Here is a 19,385-nt window from a genome sequence, read left to right on the forward strand (position 1 = left end):
TAAAGTCCCAAAAAACTCCAAAGAATGAAAAGACCCCAAAAACCGAAAAGACCCAAAAGACTAAAAAGACCCTGAAGACCCAAAAGACCCAAAAGACCCTTAAAGGGGAACCCAAACGCAATTTCCTTTTCTGAAAAACCATTGGCAATCATTAATCACGGTCTAATTTGAAGGAAATATTTTTTTATTTGCCAATCACAAAGTGCCGGGAAAAAAACCCTAGAAGGTCGATTTGAGTACCCGCTTGGAACAAGATCGCCCGTTGGGCGGGTACTCGCAGTCTTAGTAATAACAAGCGTTACGCCTAGGTCCCCCGTCGGTGAAGTGATGAGTTGACAAAGTGGAAGACGCAAGGCGGCCATCTTGGATTTTGACGTGGCGAGCCAATTTTCAATAGCGTTCTCCCTTATGCGTAGATACGCCCACACACCAGATTAGAAGTTAGTAGTTCGTTTATTTTTCAAGATATTTCGCTCACAAGATTCAGCCATATATATGGTGGTGGCCATCTTGGATTTTGACGTGGTGACCCAATTTTCAATAGCATTCTTCCTTATGCCTAGATACACCCACACACCAGATTAGACGTTGGTACTTCGCTTATTTTTCAAGATATTCCGCTCACAATGTTCAGACATACATGGCGGCGGCCATCTTGGATTTTGACGTGGCGACCCAATTTTCAATAGCGTTCTTCCTTATGCCTAGATGCACCCACACACCAGATTAGAATTCGGTCCTTCGCTTACGCACGCACGCACGGACGCAGGCATGCACACACAGACGGAGGGGAAAACCATAGTCCCCCTTTCGCTCCGCGGTGCAACGGGGGACAATAATACCAGTCGGTACTAGTACGCTTGTTCATGAGACTGTCGGTTCCACCCATTGGTTGGACAGTTCGCCTGACTCCACCCACAATTTCCACTTCAAGAAAACAATCATATGGTCACCATGTTGGGGTTTACGGCTATGCTAAGTCAAAAAAATACATCTTCAGAGCTGTCATATTCACAATTGCCATGCCCTCCCTCTATCAGTTTCCCCTTCATTGTAAAATGAGCAAGGTGACAGTTAAAAGGATGCCAATACGCGTTGTGCAGATAGGCCTCAGCGATCAAGGCAGCAGTCTGTTACCTTATACACCGCCAAAATAACTATATGGCAGTCTCCAATGCAGGACTTCCATCCATGTAAATATATATTTTCCACATATCATGCAAGATTGAAAGTTGGACAGGTGACCATGACAGGTGGGGAGGGAGTTTGAAGGCTTGAAGAGGAGAGGGGATTGATGCATTAGGGTTGGGAAGGGGAGGTTGAGGACTTGTAGTTGGGGGAGGGGATTGATAACTTTCAGTGGACAGGTGGTTGAAATAGTTTGAAAATATTAAAATGGTTCCCAATCTGTATCTTTATTAAAGATTCCAACAACTTCCCGACAATTTAAGTCAAACTAACAGGTCTATAGTTCTCCAATTCTTCTCTGGATCCTTTCTTAAATAGTGATGTTACATTTGCTACTCTCCAAACCTCCAATACCTGTCCCGACTCCAATTAGCTATGAAAGATATCCCAGAACATCTCACTTGTCTGATCTGCCAGCTCCCTCCATACTCTCGAGTGCATAATATCTGGCCCTGGAAATGTATCTATTCTTGGCTTTCCTAGCTGTTCCTTTACTTCCGCCACTTCTTCAGCTATTGGAAATTCCCCTGACTGTTCTTATGTAAATGTAGAAGGAAAAAAATATATTTCATAATCCTGCCATCTCACCTTCATAATCCAACAAGTCTCCTGTGCTATTCCTTAAGGAGCCCAGACTTGGCTTAACCTTTTGTTTACCCCTTATACACTTGCCTTGCTGTTGTGTTTAATGTTTCTGGCCACATCGTTTTCATTCCCCCTTTTGGCTTGAGAATTTATTTTTTTTGCCACGGTAGTCCTTGTCTACTCCTATACTGATGTGAGTCGGACTCTTTTCAAATTGAACAGACCAAATTGAAGACCCGAGTGAACAAAGTACTGAAGTCACAAAATAACGATGCAAAATTATAACACGTGGATTGTTACCATACTGCACACTACCAGTCAAAAGTTTTAGAACACCTCAATTTTTCCACTTTCATTGAAATTTACGCAGTTTATTGTCTCAATGTACTCTGAAATTAAGCATAGGACAAATAAGCAATTGGAGATAAAAAATAAATCAAAGAATAATTTTGTTTAACAAAATTAAATTAAAATTTTTGACAGCAAAATAGCCACCTTTTGCATATATAACCGCCGAACACACTCATGGCATTCCTTCTACAATGGAAATCAAATATTGTTCGGGAAGTTCGTCCTAACACTGTTTTTTTGTTTTTTGTTTTTTGTTTTTTGTATACAAGATCGAGGCTCGTGAAAGAGCGAACATTAATCACACAGAAAGACAAACCGACACATAAAACATATAACATCGGGAGCGGTAGACAAGATGGGGAGAGAGGGGGAAGGACACAAACACAACATTTGAGAGCAGGGACCGAGAGACATGGAGACATCGAGAGATCTGAGAGAGGGCGAGGGCTTTGGGGGGGGGGGCATGGGAAGGGGGCGGTGGGGGAGGTATAAAACATATGGACACTGCCAGGACTTCCAGGAAAGAAGTTGGAATTTCAAACAAGGTGGATCTGGGATGAATTAGCGGGGGTAGAAAAGATCAAGGTTTTGGATGGGGGAAGATAAGAGATGGTGGTGAACAGCTGTTTTAAAGACCTGGAGGGAGGAGTGGGATTGAAGGGAGTGAGGGAGTTTGTTCCAGAGGCGGGAGAAAAGAGGAATGAAAGAGTGAAGGTGAGCAGAGAGCCGAGATTTCGGCAGTTTAACCATCAGAGGGTTGCTGGCAGATCTTGTGCGACCTGTAGGAATATTTGGGGGACAGAGCACAGAGAGAGCTGGGGGTGCAAGGCCGGAGAGGAGTCGGTAGAAGACAGAAAGACCACCTACCTGCCTGCGGTGAGTGAGTGAAAGGCCCTCAGAGATAGCTTCATCGCGGGAGATTCCAATAATTCTGAAAGCTTTGGTTTCAACAGCGTGAAGCCGAGCTAGGTGTGAGGCAGGAGCACCGGCCCATAGGGGAGAACAGTATTCCATTGAACTGCGGATGAAAGCCTTGTATGTGGTGAGGAGCTCAGGTGTGCCGAGGAAGGACTTCGCACGACGGAGGATGCCCAGTCGGCGACTGGCTTTGGAGGCCAGCTTGGAAATGTGGTTTTCCCAAGAAAGATCATGGGAGATAGTGAGACCCAAAAGCTTGAGCGACAGAACTTCTTGGAGAGGATTGTTGAGAAAGTAGATGGGAGGGTTGTCCAGTCGATCTTTTCGGAGAGACATAGTAAGAGTGTGAGATTTGTCAGGATTGAAAGACATGTTCCACTTGTTTGACCAGTCTGTGATTTTGTCCAGGTCTTCAGAGAGTGAGGAGGCTGCAGACTGCCGATCTGAGGGAAGAGGAATGGAGCGGCAGAGAGTGGAGTCATCAGCAAAGAGATAGAGAGGATTTTCAAGAGAGTCAGAGAGATCATTGATGAATACCAGAAAAAGCACGGGGCCCAGAACACTGCCTTGGGGAACTCCAGCCTGAACAGGAAGAGGAGATGAGAGAAACCCATTCAGGGCCACACGTTGACGACGACTAGAGAGGAGGTCCGCCAGCCATGCGTGGAGATTTCCATGGATACCAAAGGAGGAGAGTTTGGTGAGCAGAGCGGGGTGCCAGACCGTGTCGAAGGCACGTGATATGTCGAGGGAGACAGCTCTAATTTCCTGTTTGGCATTGAGGACCTCCATCCATTGTTGAGACAGCAGAAGCAGCATGTCCAGAGTAGAGTGACCTGGTCTGAAACCAAATTGATGATCAGAGATCAAGCCATTGGAGAAGAGGAAAGATTTCATATCCGAAGCAATGATGGATTCCATGACTTTGCTGATAATTGGGAGAAGGCTGATTGGTCTGTAGTTGCTAGGATCTGTTTTTGCACCTTTTTTGTGCAAAGCGGTGATGTTGGCTGATTTCCAAGCAGATGGCAGTTGACCTTGAGCAAAAGAGAGGGTGAAGAGAACAGAGAGAGGGTGAGATAGAGCGGCAGAGCAGGATTTTAGGACCCGTGGGCTGATGCCGTCGGGTCCAGTTGCAGAATCAGAGTCGAGGGTTGACAGAAACTTTTCCACCTTGTCAGGAGGAAAGGACACGGAGTCCAGGAGCAGCAGGGTACGACTGGGTATGGTGGGTACAGAGAGGGATGGGTTTGGGACACAAGATTTTGAGGCAAACACAGAGTTGAGGCATTCAGCTTTTTCACGTGCGGAGTCAGCTGTGTAGCCGTTTGAGGTAAGGGAGGGGATGGAGGGGGAACAAACACCAGAAACGGATTTGACCAGACGCCACCAGGATTTGGAAGAGGGAGACAGATAAGAGAGTTCGGTCTTGAGAACGGAGAGATATTGTTTCCTGGCTCTCCTGAGGGTGGACACACACTTGTTTCGGGCTTTGTGAAAGGAAATGAGATTTCCTTCCGTTGGATTTGCTTTCCAGGAGACGAAGGCAAGTTGTTTCTGGGCAACAGCCTCACCACAAGATTCCGTGTACCATGGACGGGAGGAAGGGTATGACAACTGAAGACGAGATGGGATAAATCTGTGCATGAGAGAGAGCAATTTACTTTGGAAGAATTCCCAGGATGAGTTGATGTCAGAGGTGGTAGAGATGGGAGACCAGTCCAGATGATTGATGGCTGCTTGAAGACCGTGCCAGTTGGCCTGAGTGAAATGCCAGACTCGTCGACACTGAGCAGGCTCCCTGAGGATGGTCAGAGAGATGTCCACTTTAACAAGGACATGATCAGATGATCCGATTGGAGCAGAAGAAGAGCAGCAGACATTTTCAGGGAAGTTAGTCATAACCAAGTCCAGAAGAGAAGATGTTCCGTTGACTGAGATCCGGGTCGGGAAATTGACAGATTGTGTCAGTCCCAGTGAGTCGCAGAAGTCCTTTGCTGAGGAGCCATGGCTGGTGAGAGAGGTACCCACACCCAGCCAACTGGCATGATGACAGTTGAAATCACCACATATGAGGAAGAGAGAGTTGGGATGAGTAGATAGAAGTTGGTCCATATTATCAGACAGCGAGATGTAGATGGAGTCATCACTGTTTGGTGGACGGTACAACACACATATGAACAAGAGGTGGGAGCGAAGGGGAAGCCGTAGCCAGAGGTATTCCTGGGGGTGAGGTGGAGAGAGTGCAGTGCAGGGCGAGTGAGGAAGAGAGTTTTTGATAAAGATATCAACCCCGCCTCCAGGACGAGGCTCAGGTCTATCATACTGGAGGAGGGAGTAGCCCGGGAGAGATACTAAGGAATCAGAGACATCATAAAGGAGGAAAGTTTCTGTTAAGCAGATCACGTCTGGTTTGACAGAAGCAACCTGTATGGAGAGATCAGTTAAGTTTGAACGAAGGCCCCGGATGTTTGAGGTCCATACCGTTAATGAAGAGGAAGGGGGAGCATCAGATACAGAACAGGGGGGAGGAGGGGTAGGGTAAGATGTGGAAGAGGTGGAAGAGGTAGGGAGAGCTGTTGAAGGTGTGTCAGAGATTTCAGAATAGCTCGGAGAAAGGGAAGGATGGGGCGGACAAAAGGTTTGATGGTGATTGGGTGTGGCACAATGAGGTGTTATTTGAGGAGGGGGAAGAGCGAGGCAGAAGGTTGGGGGAGATGGAGGTGAGAGTTGGAAGGGGGAAGAAGCGGGGAGGACGCTTTGAGGAGGGGGAGTGAGAGGGGGGAAATTGAGAAGCAATGAGGGTGGGGAGATTTGAAGGGGAGGGGTGAGGGGGGAGTTTGGGAGGGAAGGGACAATGGGGAGGGATTTGAAAGGGATGGGATATGTGGGAGATTTGGAGGGGAGGGGTGAGGGAGGAGTCTAGGAGGGGAGGGGCGAGGGGGCGTCTTGGCGGGGAGGGGTGAGGGGGTAGTTTAGGAGGGAGGGGGCAAGGGGGGAGATTTGAAAGGGATGGGTGATGGGGAAGATTTGGAGGGGAGGGGTGATGGGGAAGATTTGGAGGGGAGGGGTTATGGGGAAGATTTGGAGGGGAGGGGTGAGATTGGATTTTAGAAAGTGTACGATTTATGGGAAACGAACATTTATTGCAAAATGAGTTTCTTGTGACCTTCGAGTTAAAAATACGTTTAAGGATGCTGGATGGAGGATGGAGTGCAGGAGAGTTTAGGGAATGTAGAAAAAAGGCACTATAGGAGATGGATATTTTTTTGGGGATGAATTGATTTGGTAAGCAAGTCGAAAGCAGCCTTTTAAAGAAGAAGAAGAAAAAGGTGTTATAAAATATGACGGAATACATAACTTGAGGGGAAAGTGTAAACATTGAAGGTTAATAACAGTGAAAACTAGAACGGGCACTCGGTAGAGCGCATACCTTCGCCGCAGCTACTGTTCTGTACTTGGCATGGGAGTGTAGGGAACAGAACAGTGAACAGTTTGGTGCTGATTTCATGCAAATCGGATAAGAATTGACCGAGTTATGACAAAAAACGCACATTTTGCAAGGTCGTGACCCCCCTGACTTTTGACCCCCAACCGCTAACAAGGGTAATGTCTTCACTGGGTCATGTCGTATATCACAAGATCGGGCATTGAATTCTGAACATTTTGGCATTAGTTGCATGCCAATTGGATAAAAATTGACCGCGCTATGGTAAAAATACGATTTTGACCTTTTCGTGACCTTGACCTTGACCTTTGACCCGATTGCTCCCAAAATCTAATCAAATGTGTCCCGTATAATAACCAATCATCCCACCAAATTTCATGCAATTCGGTTGAATACTTTTTGAGTTATGCGAATAACATATACACACACACACACACACAGACATACAAATAAATACACAGCGATCAAAACATAACCTTCCGCTTTTGCGAAGGTAACTATCTGGGGAAATGGGGGAGAAACACGTGGTCGAAGAACGAACGAACGAATAAGAATGAATAAACGAATGAGAACAGAGAAGGAAATGTTTTTTTTTTTGTTGTTTTTTTTGAGTTTAGATTTACCCAAGGAAGTAGGCTGAAAGATGATGTGATGGGTGAAAAGCCTGGGAATACAGAGAACGAAAGTTATTGGATCATAAACGACGGACCGCTGAGAGAAAAACAAAGCCTCAAGGTTGTACAGTGTACACTGTACAAGGCCTCAAGACACGACACGAATTAACACGATTTTCAATACAGGTATGAAAGATTTGCACCGAAAAATCTTCGTCGGGACACAATATACGTACAACACCATAAATAAATACAGTTTTAACGAAAATACAAATGGGAACAATCACTTAACTTCGATTTCAAATCGTTCGCGATGCGGCAAAGGCCTTGCTCGCGACACGGCAAACAGACGGCAAACAGACGATGTTGCAAATGTGTTACACTTGTAGGTTGCTTTGCTTTCACCCTTCTGTCCAGTTCATCCCAAACCAGCTCAATGGTCTGGAGACTGTACTGGCCATTCCATGATTTGAAGCCTACCGTCTTGTCCTTTTCCTCGAAGGTAGTTTTGACATAGCCTGGAGGTGTGTTTAGGGTCATTATCTTGCTGTAGGATGAACCCCTGACCAACTAGGCGTATACCAGAGGGTATTGCATGGCGCTGCAAAATGCTGTGGTAGCCCTTTTGGTGTAGGGTGCCAGTCACTCTGGGCAAGTCGCCGACTCTGGATCCAGCAAAAGAGCCCCAGACCATCATGCTTCCTCCTCCATGTTTGACAGTTGGTCTCACACACTAAGGAACCATCCTTTTGCCTACTCGACGGCGTACAAAAACCCTGCGTGATGAACCAAAGATTTCAAATTTTGATTCATCGGTTCATAAGACCTTCTTCCAGTCTTCAGTAGTCCACTGGTGGTGCTTCATGGCCCAGGCAAGCCTCTTTTTCATATTTTGACATCTTAGCAATGGCTTTCTTACTGCCACTCGACCTGTCAAACCTGCAGCTCGAAGTCTTCTCTTCACAGTTGAAACTGAGACTTGCTTACTTCGACCAGTGTTAAGCTGTGCTTGAAGCTGTTGTCCTGTGAGCCGCCTATCACGCAAGCTGTTGACTCTCAGAAACTTGTCTTCTGATTCTGTTGTGGCTTTGGGTCTGCCAGACCTCTTCCTGTCAGAGTTTCCTCCAGGTTCCAAGTGCCTTTTGATGGTGTAGGAAACTGTACTTACTGACACCATGGCTTTCTTTGCAATTTCTATAAAGGAAAGACCTACACTTTTAAGGGTTACAATGGTCTATCTGTCTTCCTTTGTTAATTGCCTTTTTCTCACCATTATGATACCAATATACTACTTCCTGCAGTGCAATATTGTCCAAATAATGCTTCAGAGGGTGTAATAACAGTCTGTTCCAATACTGCTTTTATACAGACAGGGGGTTTGTAATCAAGTAGTCAGCAGAGGTTGGGACACCTGTAGGAATTGTTTGCATCAACTTTCAAGGCTTAATTTACTTACATTGCTGCAGAACAGCTGTAAGTTGTTAACCCATTACTTGTTCCCTGAAGAAGGCCTTTTTTTACAATATAACTGTGCAATTTACATTATTTCCCCGTTTTTGCTCACCAAAACTTTTTTTTTTTTTAACCTCAAGCAGTTTACTCCTTACCTTTGTACCATTTCAGGTTATTCACTGGACATTGAACTGGGTAAATTTCAATAAAAACTGGAAAAATTGAGGTGTTCTAAAACTTTTGACCGGTAGTGTATATGGTTCCTGGTTCAAACTCACTTTGCCCAAAAATTGTGACGAAGAAATCCATGTGTAGCCATGAGTAAATGGAATATATATAAAAATTCCCTTTTTAAGGCCATTTTCCCTGCTAGAGCAGGGGTTGGCCTTGTGGGCCCCCATGATAATCATCATGGTTCCCTTTTTGAGGCAATATTTTTATGGTCGGATGCCCTTCCTGACGCCAACCCTTTAGTCGCCTCTTACGGCACGCAGGGATACGGTGTACCTATTCTAAACCGGGGCACACACCGGCAGATGTGTAAAAATATACTAAATATACTAAAATATACAAAAAATGGAATATACTAAATAAAAAGAGAATACTTCTTCCACTCAAGTCTTCAATTGGACCTCTTGCTGAACATAAGCGACTTGTTTTTTGGGGGGGTGTTTTTAATGACCATGGCTAATGATGATATCGCTAAATTAAATTCAAAATTATATTGTGGCAGTTTGTGGGTATGGCCTCGCAGTCACCCGTTCCTGCACCCTCCGAACGGCAATCCCGAGTCTCCCACCCTCTCTACCTCGCACCTCCAGGCCCAAAACCGCAACACTTGTGTGAAAACCGCAACACTTGTGTGAAAACCGCGCCGTCCCATTGAGATCTCTCTCCTTTGAGGTGAGCTCCTTCCTTCCGTTTAAGTGCTGCTTCATCAGGATGAAGATTACCGCACTCCTTGCCCTGCTTCATTCCCATCTGAGTTAAACCTTCATCCCCTCTGGGCCCCACCGCCCTAGTGATCAGGCAAATGTGACATTGCCCAATTAATCAGTCAAACAATCAAATAAATTAATCAATTAATTAACCGCATTTATAAATAAACAAGTGAATAAAAATGAATCAATGGCTGCATAAATGAATGAATAATTAAATACATGGTTCAATGGATGAATGAAATGAATTAATAAACAAGTGAACGAATAAATAAACGAACATATGATGACACCATCTGATGATGATGATGATGATGATGATGATGATGATGATGATGATGATGACGACACCATATGATGATGATGATGATGATGATGATGATGACACCATCTGATGATGATGATGATGATGATGAAGATTATGATGGTGGAGATGGCGATGAAGACAAAGGACAGGCAAAGCTTTTGGCACAAGTCTTTCACGAACTGGCTGGCAAAGGCCTGACATTTGACCTGGAATCTCCCGCGATGACGCTATCTCCGAGGGCCTTTCACTTACTCACCGCAGGCAGGTTGGTGGTCTTTCCGTCTTCTACCGACTCCTCTCCGGCCTTGCACCCCCAGCTCTCTCTGTGCTCTGTCCCACAAATATTCCTACAGGTCGCACAAGATCTGCCTGCAACCCTCTTATGGTTAAACTGCCAAAATCAAGACTCTCTGCTCACCTTCACTCCTTCATTCCTCTTTTCTCCCGCCTCTGGAACAAACTCCCTCACTCTCTTCAATCCCACTCCTCCCTCCAGGTCTTTAAAACGGCTGTTCACCACAATCTATTATCTTCCCCAATCCAAAACCTTGATCTTTTCTACCCCGCTAATTTCACCCCAAATCCACTTTTTTGAGGTGACTTTTGTCTTCTTTCCTGTAAGTCCTTGGTGTCCTTGCGTTTTATACCTATTCTGCCTCCCCCCAGGCCCTCTGCCTCCCACACATCTCCTGATGTCCCTGCCCTCAAATGTTGTGTTTGTGTGCTTCCTCCCCTTCTCTCCCCATCTTGTCGACCGCTCCCCTTTTTATATACTTTGTTTGCTTGTTTGTTTGATTTGTTTGTTTGATAAATGTTAGCTCTTTCACGAGCCTCGACTCTGTATACAAAGAAAGAAAAAAAAAGTAGGTCAGAGCTGGAATTTGTAATTTGTTCAGGATTCCAGTGATATCTCATCGACTCTTCGCAAAGGACACCATGAGATCTTTAACATCCACCAGCTAATGCCGAGAGACGGGACACCCATTTAGCATCCATCCGAGGGACAGCACACACATTGATAAATCACCCTGCCTGTGACACACCAGTTTATAGCTGGGTCAGGATTCGAACCCAGGCTAGACAGCTTAGAGGCGAGTGTGTGTACCTCTTGGACATTCTGCCAGCCTAAACAAATGAATAACTAAACAAGTCCAGACACAAATAAATCCACATCTCTCCTTACATGGATTGACATTCCTGGTCGGCCACAACAATGATGAACAAAATGATCCTTCGAGTTCTACTTAATTTCTCAGCAAAAGTTTAACAAACACGGATTACATTGATGTTTTTTAAAAGATTCAACATTTAACTTTTTCATTTTGTCCAGTCAGAATGTGCTTCTCAAAATGGGATTGTCCACAAAGTGCAATTCATTACAGTAAATTGGTGACAAGTGCTTTGAACATCTTCCATGAGCTGTCAATCGGTGGTGCAGGAAGGTGGGGGAATGGGGGGGGGGGTGGAAGGGGGGTGGGGAGGAGGACGGGAGGGGATGGGAAGGGGGGAATAACAAATATCTCTCACCTCTGAATTCTGGACACGTTTGCAGGTAAGCTCGTTTTTCTCCAAAAATGCAATCAGCCTGAAAATATATACATTTACTGAACATCCAAACTACTCCATATGCAGCTCCATGGTAAACAGGTGAAATTAAATAATGAACAATACCCCAAACAATGGCATAAAAAAATCCAAACTGACATTTTGAAAGAGGCATACTGAGCCAGTCTGTGATGGCAGGAATTTGCAATTCGGCCAGACTGCCGGCAATAACTCGCATACTTTTCACGAAAAAGACTGGAATAGTTAACGTCCAACGAGTAGTAGTGGCAGGCAGGTCCTCCAACCGAATGGCCCATTTTTGGGGGGGGGGGGGGTTGAGTGGGGAGGTAACCCTCCTTTCTGAAGGAATCATTCTTGTGAACACAGCTTGCAATGGATAGTTTATAGTGAAATACAAAGCGTGAATTGCAAAATAAATGTAGGCCAGACGAGGCCACCTCCCCCCCCCCCCCCCCCCACTAACCAAAGTCTTTTAGTGAGCCAGATGGGGGTTTCCTGGCAGTCTAATAGCGCCAGGTTCAGGAATTTTATTTTTCGTACAGTCTCTTTGGGGGTTTATTTAATTATTTATTTAAACAGTGACTTGCATTCATGGAGAAGGTTGTACATAAATGACCCACAGGACAAGGACATCAAATGACTTCAGCGTACTTCCGCCCCAATTGGACAATGTACACAATGGACGACACATAGCATATCTGTGACTTACCTCTGTGACTCCCCTTCCTCCTCCTCCAGTGTTGGACTTCTGTCAAGTCAAGTTATAAAATTCACTTTTGCTCTTGAACTATGTCTTTGCTTTGTTTTTGGAAGAAAAAGTAACAGAAAATTCCAGGAATCAAGAATGCCTTTTTCTTTTTTCTGCCGACATTGTGTTTCTTTCATATTGTGAAATTGGATTGAAAAAGTTGAATTTTCTCTCTTTTGTGTCATTTCCCACTCAATTCTACTTCTTCAACAAAACAGTCTTTCGATAGAGAGATGTTTATTTCAAGAAAATACATGTAATTATAACTACAATGCAGAAGCAAATTCAAAATAAAGTCCTTAAAGCTTGTGGAGCAATTCTTTGTTGCAAAAATAAAGAACAACAATGGCCTACTTGACTATTCCATTCCACCATGGGATGAAGGTCTTCCTCAAATGGGTCCCACTCTGTTATGTTCAACGCAATTCAATGCCGCAGTTCTCCAATGCATTTTCAATTTCCTCTCTCCATTTGATCTTTGGTCTACCTCGGCTTCTTCCAGGGCCTTCTCTAGGTTGCCGGTTTGCAATTACTGTAATCCCACCGGTTGTCTGTTCTTGCTGCGTGTCAAGGGCAGTTCCATTTCGGCGTCTGTTGTCGATGTGTGAGCGAATTTAGTTTTCCGTCCGCACCATTGCCTCCTATTCTTGTCTCTTCTCTTCAAGCCGAGAGAACCAGTTTCCTGGGGTTCTTTGTGTAACGATCAAATTGTTCTCAGTATTCTTTGAAGGAGACCACGTTTCACTGAAACGTGACGTCGATGGTGTTACGCATCCATCGCAAACTGTTTTGGGGGTACAATGGCGGATTGATGGTTGGTTTTAGGGTGTACAATGGTAGCTTGATGGTTGGTTTTGGGGTGTACAATGGTGGATTGATGGTTGCTTTTTAGGGTGTACAATGGTAGCTCGATGGTTGGTTTTAGGGTGTACAATGGTAGCTTGATGGTTGGTTTTAGGGTGTACAATGGTAGCTTCATGGTTGGTTTTAGGGTGTACAATGGCGGATTGATGGTTGGTTTTACGGTGAACAATGGCGGCTTGATGGTTGCTTTTTAGGGTGTACAATGGTAGATTGATGGTTGGTTTTAGGGTGTACAATGGTAGCTCGATGGTTGGTTTTACGGTGAACAATGGCGGCTTGATGGTTGCTTTTAGGGTGTACAATGGTAGCTTGATGGTTGGTTTTAGGGTGAACAATGGCGGCTTGATGGTTGCTTTTAGGGTGTACAATGGCGGCTTGATGGTTGGTTTTAGGGTGTACAATGGTAGCTTGATGGTTGGTTTTAGGGTGTACAATGGTGGATTGATGGTTGCTTTTTAGGGTGTACAATGGTAGCTTGATGGTTGCTTTTTAGGGTGTACAATGGTAGCTTGATGGTTGGTTTTAGGGTGTACAATGGTAGCTTGATGGTTGGTTTTACGGTGAACAATGGCGGCTTGATGGTTGCTTTTTAGGGTGTACAATGGTAGATTGATGGTTGGTTTTAGGGTGTACAATGGTAGCTCGATGGTTGGTTTTAGGGTGTACAATGGTAGCTTGATGGTTGGTTTTAGGGTGTACAATGGCAGATTGATGGTTGCTTTTTAGGGTGTACAATGGTAGCTTGATGGTTGCTTTTTAGGGTGTACAATGGTAGATTGATGGTTGGTTTTAGGGTGTACAATGGTAGCTTGATGGTTGGTTTTGGGGTGTACAATGGTAGCTTGATGGTTGGTTTTAGGGTGTACAATGGTGGATTGATGGTTGCTTTTTAGGGTGTACAATGGTAGCTCGATGGTTGGTTTTAGGGTGTACAATGGTAGCTTGATGGTTGGTTTTAGGGTGTACAATGGCGGATTGATGGTTGCTTTTTAGGGTGTACAATGGTAGCTCGATGGTTGGTTTTAGGGTGTACAATGGTGGATTGATGGTTGCTTTTTAGGGTGTACAATGGTAGCTCGATGGTTGGTTTTAGGGTGTACAATGGTACCTTGATGGTTGGTTTTAGGGTGTACAATGGCGGATTGATGGTTGCTTTTTAGGGTGTACAATGTTAGCTTGATGGTTGCTTTTTAGGGTGTACAATGGTAGATTGATGGTTGGTTTTAGGGTGTACAATGGTAGCTTGATGGTTGGTTTTGGGGTGTACAATGGTAGCTTGATGGTTGGTTTTAGGGTGTACAATGGTGGATTGATGGTTGCTTTTTAGGGTGTACAATGGTAGCTCGATGGTTGGTTTTAGGGTGTACAATGGTAGCTTGATGGTTGGTTTTAGGGTGTACAATGGTAGCTTCATGGTTGGTTTTAGGGTGTACAATGGTAGCTTGATGGTTGGTTTTAGGGTGTACAATGGTGGATTGATGGTTGCTTTTTAGGGTGTACAATGGTAGCTTGATGGTTGCTTTTTAGGGTGTACAATGGTAGCTTGATGGTTGGTTTTAGGGTGTACAATGGTAGCTTGATGGTTGGTTTTAGGGTGAACAATGGCGGCTTGATGGTTGGTTTTAGGGTGTACAATGGCGGCTTGATGGTTGGTTTTAGGGTGTACAATGGCGGCTTGATGGTTGGTTTTAGGGTGTACAATGGCGGTTTGACGGTTGGTTTTGGGTGTACAATGGCGGTTTGACGGTTGGTTTTGGGGGTACAATGACAGTTTGATGGTTTGTTTTGGGGGTACAATGGCAGTTTGATGGTTGGTTTTGCGGGTACAATGGCGGTTTGACGGTTGGTTTTGGGGGTACAATGGCAGTTTGATGGTTGGTTTTGGGGGTACAATGGCAGTTTGATGGTTGGTTTTGGGAGTACAATTGCAGTTTGATGGTTGGTTTTGGGGGTACAATGGTGAGTTGATGGTTGGTTTTGGGGGGCACAATGGCAGCTTGATGGCTGGTTTGGGGGTTTTGGGGGTACAATGGCAGCTTGATGGTTGGTTTTGGGGTTTTGAGGGTACAATGGCAGCTTGATGGCTGGTTTTGCGGTTTTGGGGGTACAATGGTGGCTTGATGGCTGGTTTTGGGGTTTTAGGAGTACAATGGTGGCTTGATGGCTGGTTTTGTGGTTTTAGGGGTACAATGGTGGCTTAATGGTTGGTTTTGGGGTTTTGTGGGTACAATGGCAGCTTGATGGCTGGTTTTGGGGATACAATGGTGGCTTGATGGCTGGTTTTGGGGTTTTGGGAGTACAATGGTGGCTTGATGGTTGGCTTTGGGGTTATGGGGTACAATGGCAGCTTGATGGCTGGTTTTGGGGTTTTGGGAGTGCAATGGTGGCTTGATGGTTGGCTTTGGGGTTATGGGGTACAATGGCAGCTTGATGGCTGGTTTTGGGGGTACAATGGTGGCTTGATGGCTGGTTTGGGGGGTTTTGGGGGGTCAATGGTGGCTTGAAGGCTGGTTTTGGGGGTTCATTGGTGGCTTGATGGCTGGTTTTGGGGGTACAATGGTGGCTTGATGGATAGTTTTGGGGGTACAATGGCGGCTTGATGGCTGGTTTTGGGGGTACAATGGTGGCTTGATGGCTGGTTTTGGGGGTTTTGGGAGTACAATGGTGGCTTGATGGTTGGGGCTTTGGGGTTTTGGGGTACAATGGCAGCTTGATGGCTGGTTTTGGGGTACAATGGCAGCTTGATAGCTGGTTTTGGGGGTACAATGGTGGCTTGATGGCTGGTTTTGGGGTTTTGGGAGTACAATGGTGGCTTGATGGCTGGTTTTGGGAGTACAATGGTGGCTTGATGGCTGGTTTGGGGGTTTTGGGGTACAATGGCAGCTTGATAGCTGGTTTTGGGGTTTTGGGGGTACAATGGTGGCTTGATGGCTGGTTTTGGGGTTTTCGGAGTACAATGGTGGCTTGATGGCTGGTTTTGGGGTTTTGAGGTACAATGGCAGCTTGATAGCTGGTTTTGGGGTTTTGGGGGTACAATGGTGGCTTGATGGCTGGTTTTGGGGTTTTGGGAGTACAATGGTGGCTTGATGGCTGGTTTTTGGGGTACAATGGTGGCTTGGTGGCTGGTTTGGGGGTACAATGGCAGCTTGATGGCTGGTTTGGGGGTTTTGGGAGTACAATGGTGGCTTGCTGGCTGGTTTTCGGAGTACAATGGTGGCTTGGTGGCTGGTTTGGGGGTACAATGGCGGCTTGATGGCTGGTTTGGGGGTTTTGGGAGTACAATGGTGGCTTGCTGGCTGGTTTGGGGGTTTTGGGAGTACAATGGTGGCTTGCTGGCTGGTTTTCGGAGTACAATGGTGGCTTGGTGGCTGGTTTGGGGGTACAATGGCGGCTTGATGGCTGGTTTGGGGGTTTTGGGAGTACAATGGTGGCTTGCTGGCTGGTTTGGGGGTTTTGGGAGTACAATGGTGGCTTGCTGGCTGGTTTTCGGAGTACAATGGTGGCTTGGTGGCTGGTTTGGGGGTACAATGGCGGCTTGATGGCTGGTTTGGGGGTTTTGGGAGTACAATGGTGGCTTGCTGGCTGGTTTTCGGAGTACAATGGTGGCTTGGTGGCTGGTTTGGGGGTACAATGGCGGCTTGATGGCTGGTTTGGAGGTTTTGGGAGTACAATGGTGGCTTGCTGGCTGGTTTTCGGAGTACAATGGTGGCTTGGTGGCTGGTTTGGGGGTACAATGGCGGCTTGGTGGTTGGTTTTGGGGTTTTGGGGGTACTAACCCTCACAATGGTGGGCGCACATTCACAATGTTTATCAATTTTCAAAACGTGCTCTGGTGCATCTCTTCTGGCAAAAGTCATCAGTGGAAATGTTTTCGACTGAAATCAATGTAATCTCTCGTCGTTACGAAATAATAAAGCATCCATTTTCATAATCGCACGTTTGACCATTGAGCTTGCTATGGCATAACAGCTCATTTGAATTCACAGCGGCATTCACTTGACGAGATGGAAAGACACGACCTACTCCATTAAGCTGCATTAGAAAGCGCATCTGATGTGGAGCTGTCGGTAATCCGGATTATCCATACTTTAGATAAGAGCAAATTACTGATGAATACAACAGAGCAAGACTGAATTAGGTATGTCCTTTATTCATTCATTCAAACCAAACCCTTATTTATAAACTTTGGCCTAATTTGTATTTTTAACACATCCTAATTTATTCATTTATTTTATTTTCGACACGAATTGAACAAATATCCCGAAATTGTACATTTTGTTAGAACGCATGACGTAAACACTGGCAAATGTGGGGACCAAAGTGATAAAGTAATGATGGACTAAATGGAAGGAATTCGAGGAGTCTGTGAAAGAGGAAAGGGAGAGCACAAATGTGCATAGGGATTAATAGCAGGGAGGAGGAAGGTCAAATTCCACTATATTTGGATATTTAGTAAAAAGATCATCCCAACAATACAATCTAAAAACAAAGTATGTGGACAGAGAAACCACCTCATGGGATTCTCGAAAAATACGTTGGCAAAACTCATGTCAACAATCAATATTCAGTTATTATTCGATTCACAAGTGACTAACTCAATGTTTCTTTAAGCAATGCAAGTTCACCTGAAGTCGACCTCAGTGAGAACGTGCGTCAGTTCGGTGCGAGCGAGCCAGTAGGAGCAGCGTCGCAGCTCGAGGAGGTCAGTGAGCAGCTGCATGCCGAGGGAACTGTGTCGACTGGTGCACAGGCTCATTATGCATTGCTGGAGGTAGAGCAAGGACATACATGTCAGCAAACTACCATATAAAGGTGTGTGTGTGTGTGTGTGTGTGTGTGTGTGTGTGTGTGTGTGTGTGTGTGTGTGTGTGTGTGTGTGTGTGTGTGTGTGTGTGTGTGTGTGTGTGTGTGTGTGTGTGTGTGTGTGTGTGTGTGTGTGTGTGTGTGTGTGTGTGTGTGTGTGTGTGTGTGTGTGTGTGTGTGTGTGTGTGTGTGTGTGTGTGTGTGTGTGTGTGTGTGTGTGTGTGTGTGTGTGTGTGTGTGTGTGTGTGTGTGTGTGTGTGTGTGTGTGTGTGTGTGTGTGTGTGTGTGTGTGTGTGTGTGTGTGTGTGTGTGTGTGTGTGTGTGTGTGTGTGTGTGTGTGTGTGTGTGTGTGTGTGTGTGTGTGTGTGTGTGTGTCCTCATAAGGGCAGGTTTTAAAGGCTTTGAGTAATGCTTTCGGAGGGATTTCAGTGGGGGGGAGGGCGGGGGTTTCAGGGGAAATCTTTGAACACGACTGTGTGGCAACCGGTTAAAATACCTAATATAAAAGACTCTAAGGACTCAACAAATCCCCCCCCCCCCCCCCCCGCCCCAGGACCAGAAGACCCCAAAGCCCCCAGTGGACCCCACAGACCCAATGGACCCGAAACACTCAAAATACCCAAAGACACAAAATACCCTTTAGACTGTTAGACACAAAAGATCATGAACACCCAGAAGACTCCAAGCACCCAGAAGACCCCAAGGACTTTGAAGACCCGAAATACCCAAAATACCCTGGAGACCCAATGGACCCCAAAGACTATGAAGACCCAAAAGACCCAAACAACCCCAAGTACCCAAATGGCAGAGGACCCAAAAGACCCAAAGGACTCAGAAGACCCCCAAGGACTCAAGATCCAAAATACCCCAAAAGACCAAAAAGACCCAATTGACCCAATGGACCCCAAACACCCAAAATACCCCGAAGACCTAAAAGACCCTGAAGACTTAAAGACCTAAAATACTCCAAAGACCCAAAATACCCTGAAGACCCAAAATACCCTGAAGACCCAAAATACCCTGAAGACCCAAAATACCCTGAAGACCCAAAAGACTGAAAAAACCAAAAGACCCAATGGACCACAAAGACCCTAAGACCCAAACCACTCTGAGGATCCAAAAGACCTCAAAGACCCAGAAGACCCCAAAAATCCAATGGACCCCAAACACCCAAAGACCCAAAATACCCTGTAGACTGTTAAAGACACAAAAGACCATGAAGACCCAGGAGTCCCCAAGGACCCAGAAGACCACAAGGACTTTCAAGACCCAAAAGTCCCCAAAGACCCAAAACACAGAAAAGTTATTGAAGACCCAAAGGACCCCAAACACCCAAAATACCCCAAAGACCCCAAAAAAAACAAATGACCCAAAAGACCTTTAAAGACCCCGAAGACCCAAAAAGACCCAAAAGATTCAAAAAATACCCAAAAGAACAAAAAAAATACACTGAAGACCTCAAATTCCCCAAAGACCTTTCAAGACCCCGACGACCCAAAAGACTGAAAAGATCCCAAAACCCTTAAGACCCATAAAGATCCCGAAGACCCAAAACACTGAAAAGACCCCAAGACACTTAAATACCCTGAAGACCCAAAATACC

General features: G+C 45.5%; 1 protein-coding gene across 1 annotated transcript in view; it reads right to left on the reverse strand.

Moving 5' to 3' along the window:
* The window catches only part of HTT (huntingtin), a 778,980-nt gene that overhangs the window by 646,322 nt on the left and 113,273 nt on the right, over nucleotides 1-19,385 (reverse strand). The window contains exons 19-20 of the mRNA XM_078772674.1: nucleotides 17,605-17,744; nucleotides 11,329-11,386 (exon numbers count right to left, since the gene is read on the reverse strand). Coding sequence (XP_078628800.1) covers nucleotides 11,329-11,386; nucleotides 17,605-17,744 — 198 coding nt within the window. The remainder of the gene's footprint in view (nucleotides 1-11,328; nucleotides 11,387-17,604; nucleotides 17,745-19,385) is intronic.

Source organism: Myxine glutinosa, chromosome 2, assembly GCF_964187855.1.
Source record: "Myxine glutinosa chromosome 2, kmMyxGlut1.1, whole genome shotgun sequence".
In the NCBI taxonomy this organism is placed as follows: domain Eukaryota; kingdom Metazoa; phylum Chordata; class Myxini; order Myxiniformes; family Myxinidae; genus Myxine; species Myxine glutinosa.